This window comes from Brienomyrus brachyistius, chromosome 5 (genome assembly GCF_023856365.1).
Source record: "Brienomyrus brachyistius isolate T26 chromosome 5, BBRACH_0.4, whole genome shotgun sequence".
NCBI classification, from domain to species: Eukaryota; Metazoa; Chordata; class Actinopteri; order Osteoglossiformes; family Mormyridae; genus Brienomyrus; species Brienomyrus brachyistius.
The window spans coordinates 13,468,778-13,490,072 of NC_064537.1; the positions used below are offsets into that span (position 1 = coordinate 13,468,778).

The window sequence follows — 21,295 nt, forward strand, 5'->3', positions numbered from 1 at the left end:
TTAATTCTGAACATATTATTTTACAAATTTGGACGATTTTATTTTACAGTAAAACTTCATTTATTTGATTAAAAATTACGTTAATTGTATGTGATAGAGGTTTTTGATAAAGACTCAGCAAAAAATTTATACAAACTTGCGACAAATACACACACAAATAATTAGGTTACAGGGCATGCAAACCAGAAGCCTCAAGTGTTTCTTGGTTAAATTGTTATTTACAAAATGGATTTCAGATAGTTTTCCCAGGGCAAAACTCAACTCACTGAGGAGTAAATACTTAAAGGATTCTGGCTTTTATTTGCACAGTAATTACACTATCTGACAATACAGGCAATACAAAAATGGCATTTATGTAATGTAGGATTTCACGAAGTTCTGTTTGAAAGTTAGCGGGGTTTCTTTGGAAACTGCATATACTTATAGCAGTAGGAGCAGAATGAAATGTTCGTTTCATAACATTAGTAAGAGTGGGTTTAGAAGAGTGTTTTTGTTTTGCTTCATCTTTTTCTTTGCTGCTCAAGTTCTCCGGCTGGCTAGCTATGTAACATTCATTGTTATTTTCGGTAATAAATCAGCAAAAATAGCAGGCACACTCTGGAACTGCAAGGTACTGAATCTAAAGTAATGCCCTTACATTGATGTTTAAGTAGGTAGTGAAATACATTTATTTTGCTATTCACTTGCGGGTGTTTGCTAAGGAACGTTCCCAGGAATTGCCTGCCGATTCCGGTCCTCCGATCCGGTATGGAGGAACGGAGGTAGCTGGGGACTGGAATGGAGACCAGGGAAGGGATGGATGGTCCTGGTAGAGTAAGAGTGGGTATAGAATGGGATGTGATAACAGAAAATTTGAGAGGATCCTGCACCGATTTCTGTACCTAAGGTCTCTTGGCACCTATATTGCTATATAACATGCACAAAATACTCCGTATTGTTCATCCATCCATTTTCCATAATGTCTCATTGAGTCCAGGTTTACAGTGAAACAATGGACAGACACTCACAGGCTGAAGGCAATTTAGGGACATCAGTTCATCATCCCACATGTTTCTGAAACTGTTGGGGAAACTGAAGTATCCAAAGTAAATTCTCCCGCCAGGTAAGTCAAGTCAAGTGGTTTTTATTGTCATTTCAACCATACACAGTGATACAGTACATAGTGAAATGAGACAACCTGCCTCCAGGACCATGGTGCTACATATAACATGACATCAACACAGGACTACCTGAAGTGCAAGTGTGCAAAAAGTGGAATAGAGGAAATAGAAAAGATAATCATGTGTAAGACAGGCTAAGTGTAAAGTGCAATTTTACTACATGGGTTGTGCAAAAGAGTAAACCAACACAGATGCATGGTGAACGTCGATACTGTACACACAGATGGCCAGGCTGGAAATCAAAAATGTAATTGCCTGCGCATTACCAGCTCGTACACAAAAGAATACCACAAAACGGAAAAGCAGAATGTAAGGCCATAATTTAATGTAAACGACACAATGTCACTATTTAAGATGCACTGTGACCAGAACAGCAGGTGGAAATAAATTATTATGTATACAAAACCAATGGGCAGGGATTAGATAGTTGATATTATATTAAGCGGGGGCGGCATGGTGGTGCAGTGGTTAGCACTGCTGCCTCACACCTCTGGGACCCAGGTTTGAGTCTCCGCCTGGGTCCCATGTGTGTGGAGTTTGCATGTTCTCCCCATGTCGTCATGGGGTTTCCTCCAGGTACTCCAGTTTCCCTCCACAGTCCAAAAACATGCTGAGGCTAATTGGAGTTGCTACATTGCCCATAGGTGTGCAAGTGACTGGTGTGTGAGTGTGCCCTGCGATGGGCTGGCCCCCCATCCTGGGTTGTTCCCTGCCTCGTGCCCATTGCTTCCTGGATGGGCTCCGGACCCCCCGTGACCCAGTAGGATAAGCGGTTTGGAAAATGGATGGATGGATGAATTTTTCCATTGTTAAAACTTAGTTCATGCTAGCAAAGGTATAAGAAAATTTGAATACAATTGTGAAAAGGCACAAATTAGGCAATAGGTTTCAGATGGTTTCACCTATTCCTGTACATATTTTCAAGACCATCAGTAAGAAATGGAAGGCATATGAAACTAGTAAGACCTTGCCTAAATTTGTCCATCCCACTTAACCGGACAAAAGAGCCAGGAGGAGACTGATCAGAGTACCAAAGAAGAATTCAACGGCCACTCATAAGGAAGTACCGTATAGGCCTTTTGTCAAAATGCAGTCAATTTGTGCACCCATCCATCCATTTTCTGTAACCAGTTGTCCTATTCGGTTACGGGATGTCTGGAACCTATCCCAGAGGATACGCGCACAAGGCAGGGAACACTCACACCGTTCACTCACAAATGCACATCCATGGGCACCAGTTCACCATGTTTTTGTACTTCGGGGAGAAACCAGAGCAGCCAGAGAAAACCGCACCACGACACGGGGAGAACATGCAAACTCCACACACACACAGAGCCATGGTGGAGACTGAGGTGTGAGGCAAATCATGCCACCATGCCGCCCTCAATTTCTGCATGTTACACAGAAATATCTGTGCAGACGAAGGCTCTTTGGAAAGGGTTGATGAAACAAACTGGAAAAATGCCTGCATCAAGGCTCAAATAAGGTACGCAGCACTTAGGGGATTTTCTGGGCGCCACGTGGAAAAAAAGGTTTTGCGGTCTCATGGAAGAACTTTTCGGCCTCAATGAGACATGACCAGAAATGATGTATCACCATCGGTACCATAAAATGTGGTGGGGGGGCAGGGGCCTTTTCAGAGCTGTTTCTGCTCATCGGCCATTGGAGTAGTTGAAAGAAAGCTGGGAGTTGCCAAATACAGGAAGACCTGCAGAACTCTGCCAAACTGGAAAAGAAGTTCAGCATTGCCAAAGTAACAAAAATGTGGCTAAAAAACACAAGGGTCATAGAGTGATGTACAGCTGACCTAACAGCAAGCCTGGATTTAAACCCTCAAGCCTGTAGGCAACAGTGACACCCACTGAGCCACTCACAATACAGTTCTGGGGGGGGGGGGGGGCATTTGCAAAATATCTCCTTAAAAATAGTGAAGGAATATAGTACTTACACCATGCATAAACTCTTCTTATTCATCATTTGTTGACAAAAAAAAACTTGAGCAATTGTTTTGTGACCTACGATATTCAGTTGAAGTTCAAGAAAAATCCTTCATTGTTGTTTTTGTCTTGTTGGCTCAAAAAGGTCATAACAAAACTATCTGTAGACTTTTTATATTGAGCCAGTTTTCGGCAAGACATTTTGTATAGTAAATGTATATCTGCGGTACAATGCTTGTACTACCTGCATCACGTCACTTTTACTTCTATCTGTTATTAACTAATTTGACTGAGGTCAATACAAGCACCAGCATAAGGTACAAACAATCTGATGGAAAGGTAGTACATTTTTTGCAATGCGTTTTGACTAGAATAGGACTGAATTTCGGCTGCGCAATCCGCCGCAATTCAATAAAGGGGTATCTCTACTGCAACATGTGGAGCACAACAACCCTGTAGAAACGTATTGAACAGTCTTATACTCGTCACGCTCAGTTAAAAGGAAAAGCATTATAGGAGCCAACATTATAAAATAGGCATTATAAAAGAAACGAAGTCTATTACTAAATTTAAATTAGCGGTGATCATCCGAAATTATGAGACATTTGTTTCAAGGCGTTGTTTGTTGACGTGCTGCATGTTTTGAACCAATAGAAAACAGCCCTGTTGGAAGAGGCAGTGCCCACTGAGCTCCGTTCATATTAACCAATCACATACTATTGATGTAGGGCTTGACCAATAGAAATCGCAATGGACATCAGCAATTGCATCTCTTTACAGCCAACTGGGGTTCGGCGTCGGAATGACGCAACATCAAGTCAGCTGTTTTTGTTTTGCTTCATCTTTTTCTTTACTGCTCAAGTTCTCCGGCTGGCTAGCTATGTAACAGTCATTGTTATTTTCGGTAATAAATCAGCAAAAATAGCAGGCACACTCTGGAACTGCAAGGTACTGAATCTAAAGTAATGCACTTACATTGATGTTTAAGTAGGTAGTGAAATACATTTATTTTGCTATTCACTTGCGGGTGTTTGCTAAGGAACGTTCCCAGGAATTGCCTGCCGATCCCGGTCCTCCGATCCGGTACGGAGGAGCGGAGGTAGCTGGGGACTGGAATGGAGACCAGGGAAGGGACGGATGGTCCTGGCCGAGCGGAAGGGTTGATCTGCGCTTCCTTCAACCAAGATACCACGTAAGCGCCCTGTCAAAACTAGCAGACAGCAATATCGGATTTTTTCAGTAAAACCCATTTACATTGCATAATAATGTCCCATATGTTAAGTATAATTAAATGACAACATTAACTGGCATCCCGTAACATTTTACATAATGTTAAATATTGTTACACTTCGCGCTGTTGATCTTCACCGGTTGACATTAACAGCACTGTACTTCACAGCTTGATTTTACGGAGACTTCGCTCTGTTTGCACGTTTTTGCAAACGTTATAGATTTTTTACGATGTTAGTGATCGCTGAAAATATTTTGTCCATCAATAAAATGATCCATCCCTATATAATTCTTTCGTCTGAAAACCATAATGTGCATAATGCTGCTGAGTATGATTCTTTGAATCGTATGTTAAATGTTGAATTTTATTATTGGTGTAATTAGTGGGAGGTGCGACGTAACTTGTGTATATAATAGCTAACCTATGAATTACGGTTTAGTGGTGACCTCATTTGGAAAATGTCACTGAAGGGCCTCGTTTCCTACTGGCAAAGTTATTTAAAAATAGTTTCTCAACCTCAAGTGCTCTAGTAGAAGAATCTACAACACACACATTCCGATAGTGGAACTTATCTCAGAAACTCATTGCACCTTAAGATTGATCTGCCCAATTAGTTATATTCAGGCTTCTGTTTTTCGTGGTGACACCTCCTTTTCTTTTAACAACACACTATGTTCCAGGAAAACTTGCTGATTCTTAAAAAAACAACGTTTTCTTTGGAAGTCGCCATGTCAGAAAATGGTTCAAGTGGATCTAAGGGTAATAGGTAATATTGTAATGTGGAGTGCCTGCACACTCCCATCTAGCTCATGACAACAAGACACATTTAGTCTTGCAGTCATGCACTCAATTAAGTTTTAATAAACCTTACATATATAACTAAAATGTGAATCACTTTTAATAGTGGCTAATTTGTCGAGACTTGTTTAATGAAAATCAGTTTTAAAGATTTTGCATTTTCACAGGTTTAAAAAGATTATACAGTTAGTTTTATCTTGGCCAGAAAGATAGCAACTTGCCAGTTTTACTGCTGAGTTTGCAGTGGATTCCTTTCTCACCCTAGAATAGCATATGCTGTTATTCATTTGAGTCATTTCCCTTGCTGAGTTGCTAGGCTCAAGTCAGCAGTAAATAAATAGTGGATTTTCTCTATGATGCCTACTGATTGGCTGGTTCCTTATGTACATAATAGTCACATGGTACTATGCAGGTGAGCTAAAGGCATGTGGAAGAACAAGAATCTATCACTGGCAACCAGGAATGGATTGGCCGTCTGGTATACTGGGCATTTTTTCAGCCAGCAGAATCCCCTCCGAAAGCAGAACTTACCATAGGGGAACCCAACATCCCATGTTTTATCCCACTCCAGCCCAGCTGGTAACAGGTAGCCTGTTGTTGTGTCCGGCATTGATAACAGGGGTTTATCAGCAGTTGGCTAAGATAGCGTCATTGACATAAATCACACCCTAATTATGCACACAGCATTTGTATTGTTGTATCTGTAAGGTGTTCATGATATCTGATTACACTTCACATTGTTGTTATATACGACGTGTTATTTGCAACTTCATTCGTTCATTTACTCATCTTCAAACTTCTTATCTGGTCATGGTGGGCGGAGCCTGTCCACTGCAGCACTGGGCCCAAGGCTGGTATACACTTTGGATGGGATGCCAGGATGTGGCTTATTATGATAGCAGACAGGGTGTGTGTATCAGCTTCTGCGTGAATTATAAACTATTCCTGAGACCAAACAAGTTTGTTCCTTTAACAGCATTGTGATCATGTCAATTATCTTTCCCAGTGGCAAAACATTTCTGTGGAATTTTCTTTTAGTTAAGAAATTATATGTATGATTCCATTGATTATTCCAACCAAAGCATTGTTACGTAAGGAGTATCAGCAAGTCTAGGGTCAGGAGTATCCAGGGTCACCTAGAGCTTATCTCAGGTAGCACAGGGCACAAGGCTGGGGCACGCCCTTGATGGGATGCCAGTCTCTCGCAGGGTGAAATATACACAAATTAACCTTTGAACTCTGGGACCCAACGCGCAAATTCACAGTACAGAAGAGAGATTTAAAACCCCAAACCTGTAACTGTGCAGCTTCAGTGTGACTCACTGAGCCACTATGCCCATGCCAGAGTACATCACACGGAAGCAATTTCCTGTCACCTGAAATCTGAAGTCCTACCACATGTTTCGTGACTATTAAAGAGTTGTGTCAGTCGTGTGATGGGAATATGAGACTTGTGTTCATATTCAGTGCAAATCTCCTGTCTCAGGTCATTGGCTGTTGGGACCAAGAAGGGGTACAAGCTATTTTCCGTGACCTCAATCGATCGGCTGGACCTCATTCATGAAAGTGGTGGGTACCCCCTCATGTCACGATCACAGTCCTGCATTTGTCTGCTGCGTGGGAGAATTGCACAAAATACATGCGATCAAAGGACGATCTGTGTCATTTAAAATGTGTTTTCAGCTTGCCCAGATATGCAGGAATAGTGATGGGACTGTAATGCTGACAGAAGGTTCCTTCATAATAAAGAGAGGATTGGAAAGAAGATATAAATGTAGAGATCTGAGAAACAAGTTTTTGTAGTTGAATGTCAGGAGAGCAGCTTGAGAACCGTGGGCTGTGTGGAGTGCTAATGATTAGGGGCATGAGATGAATGGATTGGGGGGGGGGGGGGGTGATGGTAAACGTATATAATATAAAAAGCTATTCATGACTTGAGCCAATAAATAGAAATTTATTTTGGGGGGGCTAAAGCACATCTGCTAATGATTGCTGATGAAGGGAAGGAAGTGCAGAATAGTGTTGTCACAATACCAAAATTATGACCTTGATAATGATGCTACATTAAGCATCACAGTGCCAGTACTGCAACAATACCAGTGCAGAAAAACCCGCTAAGTATTGTTCTTGGTAAACTATGCACTCATGTCACTGAATCATATCACTAAAATTATAACACACTGGAAACCATAAGCTCTTCTAATGATCATGGAACAGACTATGCATAGAAAACACAAGATCATAACCGTAAGACTGACACATTAAATAAACAGACAATATGCAAGAGCTGACTGTAACATACAAAGGAGTATTGGGGCTGGGGGGCGAGAGGGGGATCAGTATGAATAAAATTGGTTATGGATTTTGAAAGGGCGCTGCAATGACAGATGGGAATGAAAAACAGGTGAGCACACAAAACTGTGAACAGTATTTATGTCCCAATCAATCTCATTACCGTTACTTTCTACTGTAAAAAAAAAATGCGCCCATGAAGGTTACAGCAGTTTGTTCTGCTTTTTTCCTTTCATCTGCTCAATAAATGTATAAAAAGCTCCCTGCATGGGGCATTATGCTTGATTATTTAACTGCTTAATACACAGCGTAGCATAATAACCTGTAGGTACAGATGCTGGTTTGGTGATGTTAACGTAACGTACTTGGATTTCTTTGGGAATATAGCGTTAGCGATATCTGTAGTAGCAGGGTTGCCAGTTTTGGTCAGCGGGTTGGAATGAGATTTTTCAATTTCATACAAGTCTTCACACACATTCACATGCAGTTACATGTATGTAACAGTTTTATCACCTTGTAAATAGTCTGTAAGGTTTGCAGACTAGCCCAGAACCTTTTAAGTAGCTAATTTTGGAATAATATAGATTTGCTGTTAGGGTGATGATACACAGGGCATCATTTTGAGCAGTGTTGCTGATCTATGTTGCTCAGGCACATTCCCATTGATATTGGGCAACGAATTTCTATTTGAAAACTTTGATTGGCAGTGGGCAACGTTTTGCGATCAGCCATATCCAGAGGAGTTGTCCTTTGTTCTTTCTTTCACCCGGGTGGCAGTTGTCCAGCAACATTGCTTAAAAAATTGCCCTGTGTATCATCACCTTCAAATTTCTTGTGGGAGCCTGAGTGTCTGAAAGTATGAGTGTCATGCCAAATGCGTAAGAGCTGGCAACCCTGATAATAGAGTATTAGTACAAATACTAAAGAAATGAAAAAAGGGAACAGCTTTCAAAAATGCGGTACTACGGTACTTTTTCAGTACCGGATGCATGTTCAGCACTAGTTGGCAATCATTGGAACAATAATGAATGGAAGGACATAAGAGAGGCAACTAAGTCTGGATGTTCAACAAGCCATTACAAACAATTACGGATAAATCCGAGTGAATTGAGACACAAAGTATGCATACAAAATACAGTTTATTCTATACTGACACTGCCTTAAGAATTCATTAGTTCCTGGGACATTTTCATCTTAATCTATTTTTAAAGTCTTGATGGATTTTAGATGTTCTGCCATATTTTTTCGTCTTTAAACTGCCAGTAGAACTGTCTGATTTACTGACCATTAATGAACATTAATCAATCTCAAGAGAAACTTTCTGGCCTTGTATGACGGAGGATCGGAGAGATCTGTGTGTGTGTGTGTGTGTGTGTCTGTGTGTGATGTAATCTGCGTTTACACTCTCCTGCCAGCAGTCACGGTTTTCCGCTTGATGGGCGTGCCTCGACAAAATGCTCAAACTTTGCAAATATTATGGTGTTAGTAGCACAGAACTGCAACCGCAGATGAACTGCAGGTTACAGCCAGACAGCCCATCTTGCATAGTGAAGCTTTCTAACATCTTGAAGGTAGACTTGAGTGTAGCACCGTATATCATCTAGAAAATTGGCAGAAAACCTGCAATTATGTAATGAACTGGGGATTAAATCATGATTATACTAACAACCTTATAATATCCCGAAATAAGGAGAATAATGAATAATGCCGCATGAATGTTGGTGGGACAGCTTGTGTGGAATCTGTGTGTGGTGTGGGCTGACGGCATGTTGATCTCCACCCTGGTCAGCAGACACCCCTGATGTCTACATCGTGGAGCGCTTGTTCTCCAGCAGCTTGGTGGTGGTGGTCAGCCTCGCTGTGCCGTGTCGCATGAATGTCTATCATTTCAAGAAAGGCACAGAGATCTGCAACTACAGCTACTCCAACAACATCCTGGCCGTCCGACTCAACCGGCAGGTAGGCATCCCCCACGAAGCTTCTGCCTGGAGCAGTGATTCCCAATCCGGTCCTCAGGGACCCACAGACAGTCCAAAAAAAATGGGGACTGTTTGACAGGGAACTTGGAGATGGCAAAAACATGGACCGACTGTGGGTCCCTGAGGACCGGATTGGGAATCACTGGTGCTGAATGACGGCATGCGAGGCCAGAACAATCATTACTCCATTGCATTTTTTAGTTATAGCCACTGAATTTCAACCTTACAATGTTACTGAAATTAATGTTATGGTTCTAAGTGATTGTGGTCCTAAAATCTTGAATCGTTCTTTATTGCTTCTTTTGCTAACCTGATTCAGTTAAACGAGGCCCTGAGTCTCCAGTTATTTACAGGCACCCACAAGTAGTCCCTGCTGGACAGAGACGTTTCCTTACAGTGGAATGAAGTTTGTTTATCTTTAAATGAGAGTGGAAAATAGAGCCTCATGCTGTTTACTTAAAATTTTTTGTGAGGAGCAACATCTCATTCAGCATTGAAGCTTTCACTCTCCATGCCTGTCGTGGATTTCTGCCAACCTCTGCTTTACGGGGGCTCACTGAGAAGGCCATATCTGTGTGGGATTCAGCATGTGTTTAGCCTGCAGGTCTCCAGAAGGCTCTGCTTTGATAATAGTACAGGTACACTGGAGTGCTTCTTTTCACTTATCCCATCTTGCTCTCCTTTGAGACATGCACACATATATACAGTTGAGAGTGAAGCTTGGATTCCAAATGGATTTTAAGATCATTTATCCATCCGTGGAGCATTTCTGGGGGTTTGTTCCATCCATCCAACCATCCATCCATCCATCCATCCATCCATCCAGTCATGGGGGACCTGGAGTCTGTGCCAAGCAGCATAACACACAAGGCTGATGAATGGGGTACCAGTCTGTCACAGGGTGAAATATGTTTTATAGCAACTTAAAAAGTCATCATTGAGATGTGCAATTAATAATTTATAATGTATAGTATCCAGATGTTTGCAGCACTGTAAAATAATGACACAGATGACAGCTGTATAATTGTTAGGTTCTTCCGAAGCATCATGTGTCATATTGCTGGCTGGTGTTTGCCTGACACAGTTTATCTCTGCGGCATAGCCTCCCTAAGGGCAGTTTATTGAGGCTTACAGAGGTAATGGACAGCAGCGAATGAGTCCTGGCAGGCTGTGGAATGCAGGAGTGGAGGTAGGGAGGGACAGAGACGGAGGCCAGACCTCATTGTCCAGCAATAGCTACTGTATTTTTTTGGGGGTTTTTCAAATAAACGAATAAACATGCAAAGGCGAATTGGAGTTACCAGATTATCCATAGGTGTGAATGGTTCGTGAAGGTGGCCTGCCATGGGTTGCCGCCTCCACCCGTAGCTTCCAGGAAAGGCTCCAGACCCCAGCTACCCTGCATAGAACAGCTGGGTATAGAACATGGGTGCACTGACGAATAAACAAAGTGCTCACTGATTATCTGCCCCGGACGCTGTCTTCCCTGTGCAGTGGAAAAAGATCCCTTAATGTCGGGACACTGGGGTGGAGGGCTACTGCTCTGACATTGCTTCATCGTCTGTACAGAGGCTGATCGTTTGCCTGGAGGAGTCGATCTACATCCACAACATCAAAGACATGAAGCTGCTGAAGACCCTGCTCAACACGCCGTCCAACCCAGCAGGTATGGTGCAACGCGAGCTCCGCTGGGTGCTCCGCCTGCCGCCTGCCCCCTTCACTGCTCCCGCCACCACTGACAGCTGTGCACATGTCCTCCCAGGGCTCTGCGCTCTCTCCAACAACCATTCCAACTCATACCTGGTTTACCCGGGCAGTACCACCATCGGGGAGATAACTGTGTATGACGCCAACAACCTGGTGAGGCCGCGAGGGCGGGCGGGGCCTGACTCTGCCTGTCTGACCGCTCATCGGTAACCGCGCCTCTTGTTTTCGCTGCGCCCACACAGAGCACCGTGACCACGATCGCTGCGCACGACAGCCCCCTGGCAGCCGTCACCTTCAATGCGTCGGGCACCAAACTGGCCAGCGCCTCCGAGAGGGTGAGAGACCCCTTCGCGTGCATGCTGCGGCACACCCCACAATGCCGTGTCCGCAACCGTGTCGCATTGTGCCCTGCGTCCAAATCCCCCCCCCCCCCCCAAATGAATCGGCACAAAAACCGCACTGCCTGCAGATAAATCTCTAGGCTTCTTAAGATGCCAAGGTTGAGGTACCTGCTGCCACACTTCTCTTAGTGGGTTGTGACATGGTATAGGAAGTCCTACTGCAGTGCTAATGGAGGTTTTGAGCATGTGGCCACTTTCTGGACTTACACAAAGCTCAGATGAGCGAGAATTGATTATATCAAATTTAGTAGAAGATAACAATGAATCTTCATTTTCATCAGCTAATGGGTGTCTAAGATCACTTAATGGCTTCCACAGTGCTAACAAGTATAAATCTGTATTAGCGTCATTTTGTGTTTATATTGGATGTCGTTACTAGTCGTCCTCTTAGACTTGGACAGTGGAACAATTAACTTCGGGAATATCGGTAAGATTGCAGTGATGAACCTATCCCATAGATTTTTTGTTAATGATCAGGTACCCATGTGAAATTTATTTCTGGCTATAAGCCTGGATGGCATTATCTCAACACGCATTGCGAGGCAAGAATAGAAATGTATCATGAGGTGAGCAAGCTACGGATATTTAGTAAAAATGAAGAAGCAGAAGATCATATCTGAGTTTTGTAAAACTAAAAAGTAGTGGATGTGACTTTATAGCCCCTCCCATGGTGTTCTGTGGTCCATCACATTCACATTATGGCCATTTCAGGTGACGTTGATCTAAATATCCCCCCCACCCCTAGGGCACCGTCATCAGGGTTTTCGGCATTCCCGACGGAGCGCGCTTGTTCGAGTTCCGCCGGGGAATGAAAAGGTAGGACGGCCTCCACGCAGGACATGACGGGGCGGCGGATGAGAGGAGAGGTCAGGGAGCGGCGGATGAGAGGAGAGGTCAGGGGCCGGCGGGTAAGAGGAGAGGTCAGCGGGCAGAGGATGAGAGGAGTGGTCAGGGGCCGACGGGTGAGAGGAGAGGTCAGCGGGCGGCAGGTGAGAACAGAGGTCAGCGGGCGGCGGGTGAGAGGAGAGGTCAGGGGCCGACGGGTGAGAGGAGAGGTCAGGGGGCGGCGGGTGAGAGGAGAGGTCAGGGGGCGGCGGGTGAGAGGAGAGGTCAGGGGGCGGCGGGTGAGAGGAGAGGTCAGGGGCCGACGGGTGAGAGGAGAGGTCAGGGGGCGGCGGGTGAGAGGAGAGGTCAGGGGGCGGCGGGTGAGAGGAGAGGTCAGGGGGCGGCGGGTGAGAGGAGAGGACAGGGGGCGGCGGGTGAGAGGAGAGGACAGGGGGCGGCGGGTGAGAGGAGAGGACAGGGGGCGGCGGATGAGAGGAGAGGTCAGGGGGTGGAGGATGAGAGGAGAGGTCAGGGGGCGGCAGATGAGAGGAGAGGTCAGGGGGCGGCGGGTGAGAGGAGAGGTCAGGGGGCGGCGGGTGAGAGGAGAAGTCAGGGGGCGGCGGGTGAGAGGAGAAGTCAGCGGGCGGCGGGTGAGAGGAGAGGTCATGGGGTGGAGGATGAGAGGAGAGGTCAGGGGGTGGAGGATGAGAGGAGAGGTCAGGGGGCGGCAGATGAGAGGAGAAGTCAGCGGGCGGCGGGTGAGAGGAGAGGTCAGCGGGCGGCGGGTGAGAGGAGAGGTCAGGGGCCGACGGGTGAGAGGAGAGGTCAGGGGCCGACGGGTGAGAGGAGAGGTCAGGGGCCGACGGGTGAGAGGAGAGGTCAGGGGGCGGCGGGTGAGAGGAGAGGTCAGGGGGCGGCGGGTGAGAGGAGAGGTCAGGGGCCGACGGGTGAGAGGAGAGGTCAGGGGCCGGCGGGTGAGAGGAGAGGTCAGGGGGCGGCGGGTGAGAGGAGAGGTCAGGGGGCGGCGGGTGAGAGGAGAGGTCAGGGGGCGGCGGGTGAGAGGAGAGGTCAGGGGGCGGCGGGTGAGAGGAGAGGTCAGGGGGTGAAGGATGAGAGGAGAGGTCAGGGGGCGGCGGATGAGAGGAGAGGTCAGGGGGCGGCGGATGAGAGGAGAGGTCAGGGGGCGGCGGATGAGAGGAGAGGTCAGGGGGCGGCGGATGAGAGGAGAGGTCAGGGGGCGGCGGATGAGAGGAGAGGTCAGGGGGTGAAGGATGAGAGGAGAGGTCAGCGGGCGGCGGGTGAGAGGAGAGGTCAGCGGGCGGCGGGTGAGAGGAGAGGTCAGCGGGCGGCGGGTGAGAGGAGAGGTCAGCGGGCGGCGGATGAGAGGAGAGGTCAGGGGGCGGCGGGTGAGAGGAGAGGTCAGGGGGCGGCGGGTGAGAGGAGAAGTCAGCGGGCGGCGGGTGAGAGGAGAGGTCAGGGGGCGGCGGATGAGAGGAGAGGTCAGGGGGCGGCGGGTGAGAGGAGAGGTCAGCGGGCGGCGGGTGAGAGGAGAGGTCAGCGGGCGGCGGGTGAGAGGAGAGGTCAGGGGGCGGCGGGTGAGAGGAGAGGTCAGGGGGCGGCGGGTGAGAGGAGAGGTCAGCGGGCGGCGGGTGAGAGGAGAGGTCAGCGGGCGGAGGGTGAGAGGAGAGGTCAGCGGGCGGAGGGTGAGAGGAGAGGTCAACGGGCGGCGGGTGAGAGGAGAGGTCAGGGGGCGGCGGGTGAGAGGAGAGGTCAGCGGGCGGCGGGTGAGAGGAGAGGTCAGCGGGCGGCGGGTGAGAGGAGAGGTCAGCGGGCGGCGGGTGAGAGGAGAGGTCAGCGGGCGGCGGGTGAGAGGAGAGGTCAGGGGGCGGCAGCACGTGCAGCAATGACGTCAGACTGACACGGTCTCGCGCTGCTGGCATGGCGCTCTTTCCAACCGCATTCACCTGGTGCCACCATCTGTTTGGTTTATTTTCATGCTTTCCTCAAAGATTACAAGTAGGTTTCAAGGAACTAAATTTTTAAGATCACATACACGTATTTATCCAGAGATACTGGATAAATTGGATCAGGTTGTATAGCTATGAAAATCATTTCATCTAGTGGAGACATTATAGGATAAAATACCAGTCTTACCCAGAAAGGTCTGCTGTGTGTGCAGGTTTTCGTTGCAACTCCCTAACTAGATTATTAATTAGAGGACTGATTGGCTAAAGAGTCCTCACACCTGGATTTGAACAGCTGACCTAACGGTCACCCCAAAACCTGCACACACACCGGCCCTTTGCGGATAAGATCACCCACCCCTGTAGCGTTCAGTATATCTCAAAAAGCAAACAGGTCTCTGTCCCGGGTTTAGCGCCATTACTGTAGGTTTGAATTCTGTGTTAAGATGATTTCACCCCAAAATCTGCTTTATGGGGAGAACTTAGAAGAACAAAGAGGAACATATTCTCTGACTTCCTGCAGGTATGTCAGCATCAGCTCCCTGTCCTTCAGCGCTGACGCCCAGTTCCTGTGCGCTTCCAGTAACACAGAGACTGTGCACATCTTTAAGCTGGAGCAGCACAGCCCAAGGTACGCGGCGACCCAGACATGCAACTACTCCCAAACTCTGCTTCTGTAATGACCGACACACACAAGCTTGTTCTCTCTCTCTCTCTCTCTCTCTCTCTCTATCTCTCGATGTCTATTTAATCTGTTAAATGGATCATACTTCTATTATATAGTGACAGCAGGCTGGCAGCACATAAGCACTACAGCAAGCAGCGTACGCCGTAGCAAGATAGAATGGCAGTACGTATTACTACCACATGGGGGCAGCATCGATTACTTAGTTGCATCCAGATACAGGTTTTTGTCGGAGTGATGAGCTTCCAGAATGCGGCGAATGTGTTGACAGTGACAGGCAGACCCTTAGAATAAGAAGCTGTACATGCTGTCAGCTCAGTCTCTGTGTCTCCCTCCCCAGTCGAGAGGAGGAGTCCCCCACTTGGTCTGCCTACGTGGGGAAGATGTTCTCGGCAGCCAGCAACTACCTCCCAGCACAGGTGTCCGACATGATGAACCAGGACCGCGCCTTTGCCACAGTGCGCCTCAACATCTTTGGCCTGAAGAACGTATGCGCTCTGGCCACGTAAGCCCCCCCCCCCCCCCCCCCCCGACCAATCGCTGTCAACCGGAATCAGGAGAAAATGTCCTTGTGCAATGTGTGCATGGCTGCAGGGCTGCGCAGTAAAACTGCCACGCAAGAAGACCCTCTTGCTCCTCAGTGAGGGGGCCGCAGTGAGGGGGCCGCAGTGGCATAAGCTTTAGCTTTACACCCCCCTCGTGTAGATGCCGCCAGCCATAGCCTAGTCGCAGTTATTAACCCAAACCTGCAGTATGGAAATGCAAAAAACTGCTTATAAATCACCCGGTTATATTTCACTTTTTTTTTTATTATTAAATATCTGAATACTAATTAGCACACCCACTACTCGAAATATCCACTTATAAAAAAATTTCCTGCTGCCACCTGTTTGTGTATTAAGGCTTTATTTTCTACCCTTAACATGGGTATATAAATCTGTCATTTGATGTTCATTGAAATATACAGAAATTCTGCAGCAGGCGAATCTCATGATATAATGTACGAAGCAGCTAATTCTGCAGCAGGAAATGTACATTTTTCACACCTTTTTTAAAATTGTTTTTTGCTTTAGCCTGTGGGCTTTAAATCAGCCATCTGGGAAATAACCTACTTTGAGCCGCTGTAATCAGCAGCAAGTCATGCATCCACACATCTTCCAGTTGTCGAGCCTGAGCGTGGGTGGCGGGGGGGGGGGGGTTGGGGGACACCCTGGATGGGATCCCAGCTCATCGCCGGGCTCATATATACACACACTTCAGACAATTTAGGGATGCCAATTAGCTTAACTGTCTGTACTCTGTACTGTGGGAGGAAGCTGGAATACCCAGAGGGGATCCAGACAACTGAAGGAAGATGTGTGAAAGCGACACACTCAGAGAGGGGGCGGGCAGAACTGTGATGCCGCGGTGTTACCCACTGAGCCATCAGGACATCAATCTGAGCAAAAATGAAGTCGCTCCTTAATTAATACAGAATCACACAGGACGTTACAGTAATCTCTTTATTCTCTTCAGCAATGCCAAGTCACGTCAGGCAAATCAGCTCTTATGTTACACCTGTCCTGCTTAACACAGGGGGGGTAAAACGGTGTTCAGCTGATGTTATTTGACTCAGAGTTTACGTTGGCATGTTGGCCTTTTCCCCAAAAAAACTGCAGCCTGCTATTTGTATAATGTTTACTTTGTATTGATGATTCGATCAGCTTCTGAAATCACTAACATAATCTGGTTGTGTGTAACACAATAAAAGTGTGACCTTTGAATCTATCATATGGAACATTCAGGCATATTATCCGTTCCGATCGTGTAGCTAGAGTGGCAGTCCCATCGACCAGGTAGGCATATCCTCCTGAGATTCATTTCCGTCCTCTGTAAAGGACGTCCTGTTTTTGCTCGTATCTCTCATACCATACATGTTATTCTGTTACGTCCTATTGTTCCTTAAAGAGGACAGTTAGGGCTTTAAACTGATGCTTCTCACCATCCTAACACTTAATTGCTGTAAACAAAAACAAAAAAAACTAAACAAAAACATTAAAATGAAAAACACTGTGACCACAAACAGTCAGGCGATGTGCTGTGATGCAGCAGAATCAGATGCTGAGGCCGGAAATTTCCGAACTGTTATTTCCTTAGTGGATTTTTTTTAATGATCATATTCGTCATGCAGAACAAGTGCTGACGCATCGCCGCACACTTCTGAGTGTACGCACACAGTAGGAGGGCGATCTCTCTCGTGCCCGTCCTGCCCGGCTGATTGCGCCTCTACACTCTTCCTCCACCAGGATTCAGAAGCTGCCTCGGCTGCTGGTGGCCTCGTCTGATGGAAGTCTCTATATTTACAACGTGGATCCTCAGGATGGTGGCGAATGCGTACTAGTTAAGAACCACAGGTGAGGTGGACAGCGCCTGCGCTCCTTATTCTGCTGTCTCCAAGCCTCACGGCAACATTTCTGCATCCTTTCCTAGACCATCTCTCTAGCTCACTGTTTCCCAACCCAATCCTTGGGGACCCCCAGACCATATTTTTGTGGACTGTCTAGTAGGGAAGCAGGGAGGGAGCAAAAACGTGGACCGTCTGGGGGTCCCTGAGAACCTGATGCGGAAACACTGTTCTAGTCCATCTGACGCGCCATTTCCCATAGTGCCTTTGCTGCAACCCAGTCCGTCCCCATTATCTTTTCCTTAATGTCCACCTGCCCACCACCTCCATTTGCCATCATCCTCCCTACCTGCAGGCTGATTGAGTCTGAGGACGGTCAGAGGGAATCTGCTGACGTGTCGGAGAGCAGAGCGGCCCAACCTACGAGCCAGTCTTATGCCGCCACTGTCGCTATCCCCACTGCCACGCCTTCCACTACAGCTCTTACCGGTACGTGTTGGGGGCAACGTCAAGTAGAGAAGGCACGTCCTGGCAGTATAATACCAGACCCCATGCCAAACTGCAGCAGTCATTCATGGCTGGAACCAAATGGTTTGTTGAATATGGCATAGTATGTTAATGTGGCTTGTGTTACAATCATGCCTCTTTTAGCGAGCGCTTGATTCTCCTCTCTGGGCCTGGCGGAGCTTGGTGTTTGTGAGAAGAGTGATCTCTCTCTCTCTCTCTCTCTCTCTCTCTCTCTCTCTCTCTCTCTCTCTCTCTCTCTCCCTCTCTCTCCCTCCCTCCCCACTAGGGTACTCCGAAGATGGAGGAATGAGGAAGGGTGAAGTGATCCCGGAACACGAGTTCGCGGCAGGACCCGTGTGTCTCGATGATGAGAAGGAGTTTCCCCCTGTGAGCATTCAGAATAATTAAAACCCTCCGTGTGTGCTGGCAGGTCCACATCCCCTCGCAAGGCTGCTGATGGCCGGAGGCTTGGGAGGGGGGTCTGGCCGTGGGCTGAAGCATCACCCCAGTGTAAAACATGACCAGACATCTAGCTGCACCTAGATACCTGGCTACAATTTACACAGAGAGCTAGAATTTACAATTAAAAGTATTTATTTTTGTTTGCCTGCGATTGTCCATGTATGTTTCAGTGTGGAGAAGATGCTTTTCCATATTGCACAAATCCAATGGCCGATGTCAGGCCAATCATAAGTGTCCAGTGTGCCAAGAGAGGAAAGGAAAACAGAGAGACATATTTTATCTGGTTTTAGTGTGTTAACAAATTTAAGTGCTTTACAGGCAAAGGGAGATCAGGCTGCACACTAGCTTGACTGAACGTTACAATTTATCTTTCTTAATTTACTAATATATTTTTTCCTTCATATTTACCAAAACAGCATAGCACTTATTTTAATAAACTGTTTTAAATCTAGATTTTGTATGAAGAGATGTAACTAACTATCCGGTGTCTGGAGACAACATTCCCAGGAAGAATAAGAAAACTGATGTATGAATCAATCATTTTGAACTTTATTCTGTTTTATGCAAATGTATGGATTGAAGGGTTAAATTTCAATGGACATCTTGATTTTTTTAAAGGAAAGAAAATCAGGGTAGATGCTCCTTTTCACAGAGCTTTTGTTCTATAATGTGTTTCCAGCACTTTCTGGGTCCGTACTGGTGGATTCCTGCAGCAGGGTCCAGAGATGGCAGGGTTCCGGCTCCCTTTTTAAGCACAAACTGCAAAAAGGGTCTAGATTTTAATCATAAATCAATTATATTATATTTAGCTAATGCTGTAATGAATATAATTTTAGAGGAAGTGATGGTATGGATAATTTTTGTTACTAGTGAAACGTAATCCATTTTCCCAGTAAAGGCGTGTTGAATAAAACATTGACATTTTTACTTTGTGAAATATTTACCCTGTTAATTAAGTGTTAGTATCCTAAGGAGGCCTGCACATGCACAGCAAAATGGCCACTCCTGGGGTGCAGTTAATTTCATTAAACAGACCTAGAAATTTGCCAGATGCTGTAACTAGAGAGCCTAGATCGTATTTTCATCCTGATTCAGATACGGCGGCTGTGGGAGTGGCGTTTTACATTTAAGTACATGCGCGGGCAAACATTTAATCTGATCTCCATCAAATAAATTTGGGACTGTAGGTCAGGCTGTTACTCTGGCATTATTGTGACCCTCACTACAGTATTTTTCACCCCACCAGATGGAGCTGTCCTGTGTACTTGTTTTTGTCTTTGTTGATTCATTGAATACCTGAGTTCCTTGTAACTGGGTTTTGTCTGTATTAATGAGTAAATTCTTAGTAAGCATTTACCATGTGAAGCTTTTAGAAGTAGATGAAGATTTCTTCATAATATGGTCTTTCATGGACTTTTATCACTGAAGGTGTCTGTGTGTTTTTTTTTTTTTAAGCACGATCAATGTTTAGTGAGGATTGATCAGAAATTATTGACATGCGTGAATGCTTGCTATGACAGCATACAACCATCTGCCAGCATAGTAAACTCGTAAAGAGCAATATATGGTTTGCAGTGAGGTGGGACTGGATTTGGACCGTATCACTGTAGACTCAGAAGAATGATCTTCCAGGTATTATTCCTCATGAGGCTGGTAAAGGTATTGTACAACCAAATCAGGTTACAAAGGCCTGAAGATTTTCCACTGACCACAAATATAATAATCATTTTGTCAGTTTGTGGAACGTTAAGAAAATATCATTGAGCTATCGCCTTAAAAACATTTTACTGAAAATGGTATAAGTAATTGTTTTTTATTACTGGCAAAACCAGTGGGAACTTGTGGACTTCAGCTCCTCTGCTGCTCTTGCCAAGGTTGTCAGCAACTAGACGTTTTCAACTTGGAAACCGCGACATATTTAATGGAAACCATGATTGACCTAAGCAACATGTGGCCTTGTATGGCTCTGAGGGTTAGGCTTCGGTGCCTGTGATCGGAAGGTTGCTGGTTCGAATCCTGTGGTCCTCAGAGTAATGTCCCTGTTGGGCTCTTGACAGAAAGGCCCATAGCTACAGTTCCTCCAGGGACTGGCTCACCCCGTTTCTCAATTGTGTGTCACTTTGTAAAAGCATCTGGGCATTTGAAGGAGACCGGGTGTGAGGTCATGCAGCATGGCTTCTCAAGGGAAGCAGGACGACTCTGGGCCTGCATATCCACCTTGGCAGTGAAGGCAGGGACCTGGGAAGTGTGCATGTGATGAACTGTGCTCTAATCTTTCTATGCTGCGGCATCGGGAACAATGAAGCTGTGTTTTGGTTTTGGTAGATAAATCGATGCCGTGACGAGACTCGGAGTGGCAAAGGGAGACGGCCGTGAGGTTAGAGCTCGCAGGTGGCAGCCCGTGGTGACCTGCAGCCGGAACATCGGTTAAGCGTGAGCAGCAGAAACAAAGTCATAGCAGGGCACTACGTTTCGTATGACTAACCCAAAGGCGGGAAAAATGGCAAGGGGGGCGGAGCAAAAATGGAAGCTAGCGTCCTCCTCAGGACTAGAACTGGACTACATTAGCAAAGCCTCAGGGGTGGGTGATATGGAAGGGTACATGACTGAACTCAAATATAAGGAAAAATCAGTTTACTTGACAATTAAGATTAACGAAATATATTAATTGTTATTATTGTATTTAATCGTGACTAAGAGTGTAACCGTTTTTATCATGTTTAATCTGTTTTTTAGATTGTTTTATTTTGGATACATGTTTGTGTCTCCCTCCATGTACCATGCTGTTTTGTATGTGCCTATCAATGTAATTTGTAACCATGGAAAGAGTTTTTGCCAGGTGCACTAAAACCAAAAGGCAGAAAAGAGTGGAATTACAATAGAAATAAACTTATGCAACTTGTCCTTTGCCCGGTGCTCATTTTTTTCCATCTCAGACTGATGCAAGGATAAGAACATGGATTG

General features: G+C 46.1%; 1 protein-coding gene across 3 annotated transcripts; it reads left to right on the top strand.

Annotated features, from left to right (window-relative positions):
* Positions 1–507: 507 nt before the first annotated feature.
* Positions 508–21,234, top strand: wipi1 (WD repeat domain, phosphoinositide interacting 1). 3 transcript variants are annotated; one of them, XM_049014909.1, is made up of 14 exons: positions 508–610; positions 4,137–4,289; positions 6,613–6,695; positions 9,208–9,377; positions 10,967–11,063; positions 11,160–11,257; positions 11,347–11,439; positions 12,251–12,321; positions 14,818–14,925; positions 15,320–15,484; positions 17,265–17,372; positions 17,718–17,851; positions 18,156–18,256; positions 20,657–21,234. In XM_049014909.1, exons 2-14 carry the CDS (start codon positions 4,213–4,215, stop codon positions 20,705–20,707), a joined length of 1,356 nt encoding a protein of 451 aa, XP_048870866.1. In that variant the 5' UTR covers positions 508–610; positions 4,137–4,212; the 3' UTR covers positions 20,708–21,234. The 3 variants fall into 3 exon arrangements, with proteins under 3 accessions (XP_048870866.1, XP_048870865.1, XP_048870867.1); XM_049014908.1 differs by lacking the exon at positions 508–610 and adding an exon at positions 3,899–4,045; XM_049014910.1 differs by lacking the exon at positions 508–610 and adding an exon at positions 3,899–4,045 and having other exon boundaries at positions 9,211–9,377.
* The last annotated feature ends 61 nt before the right edge of the window (positions 21,235–21,295 follow it).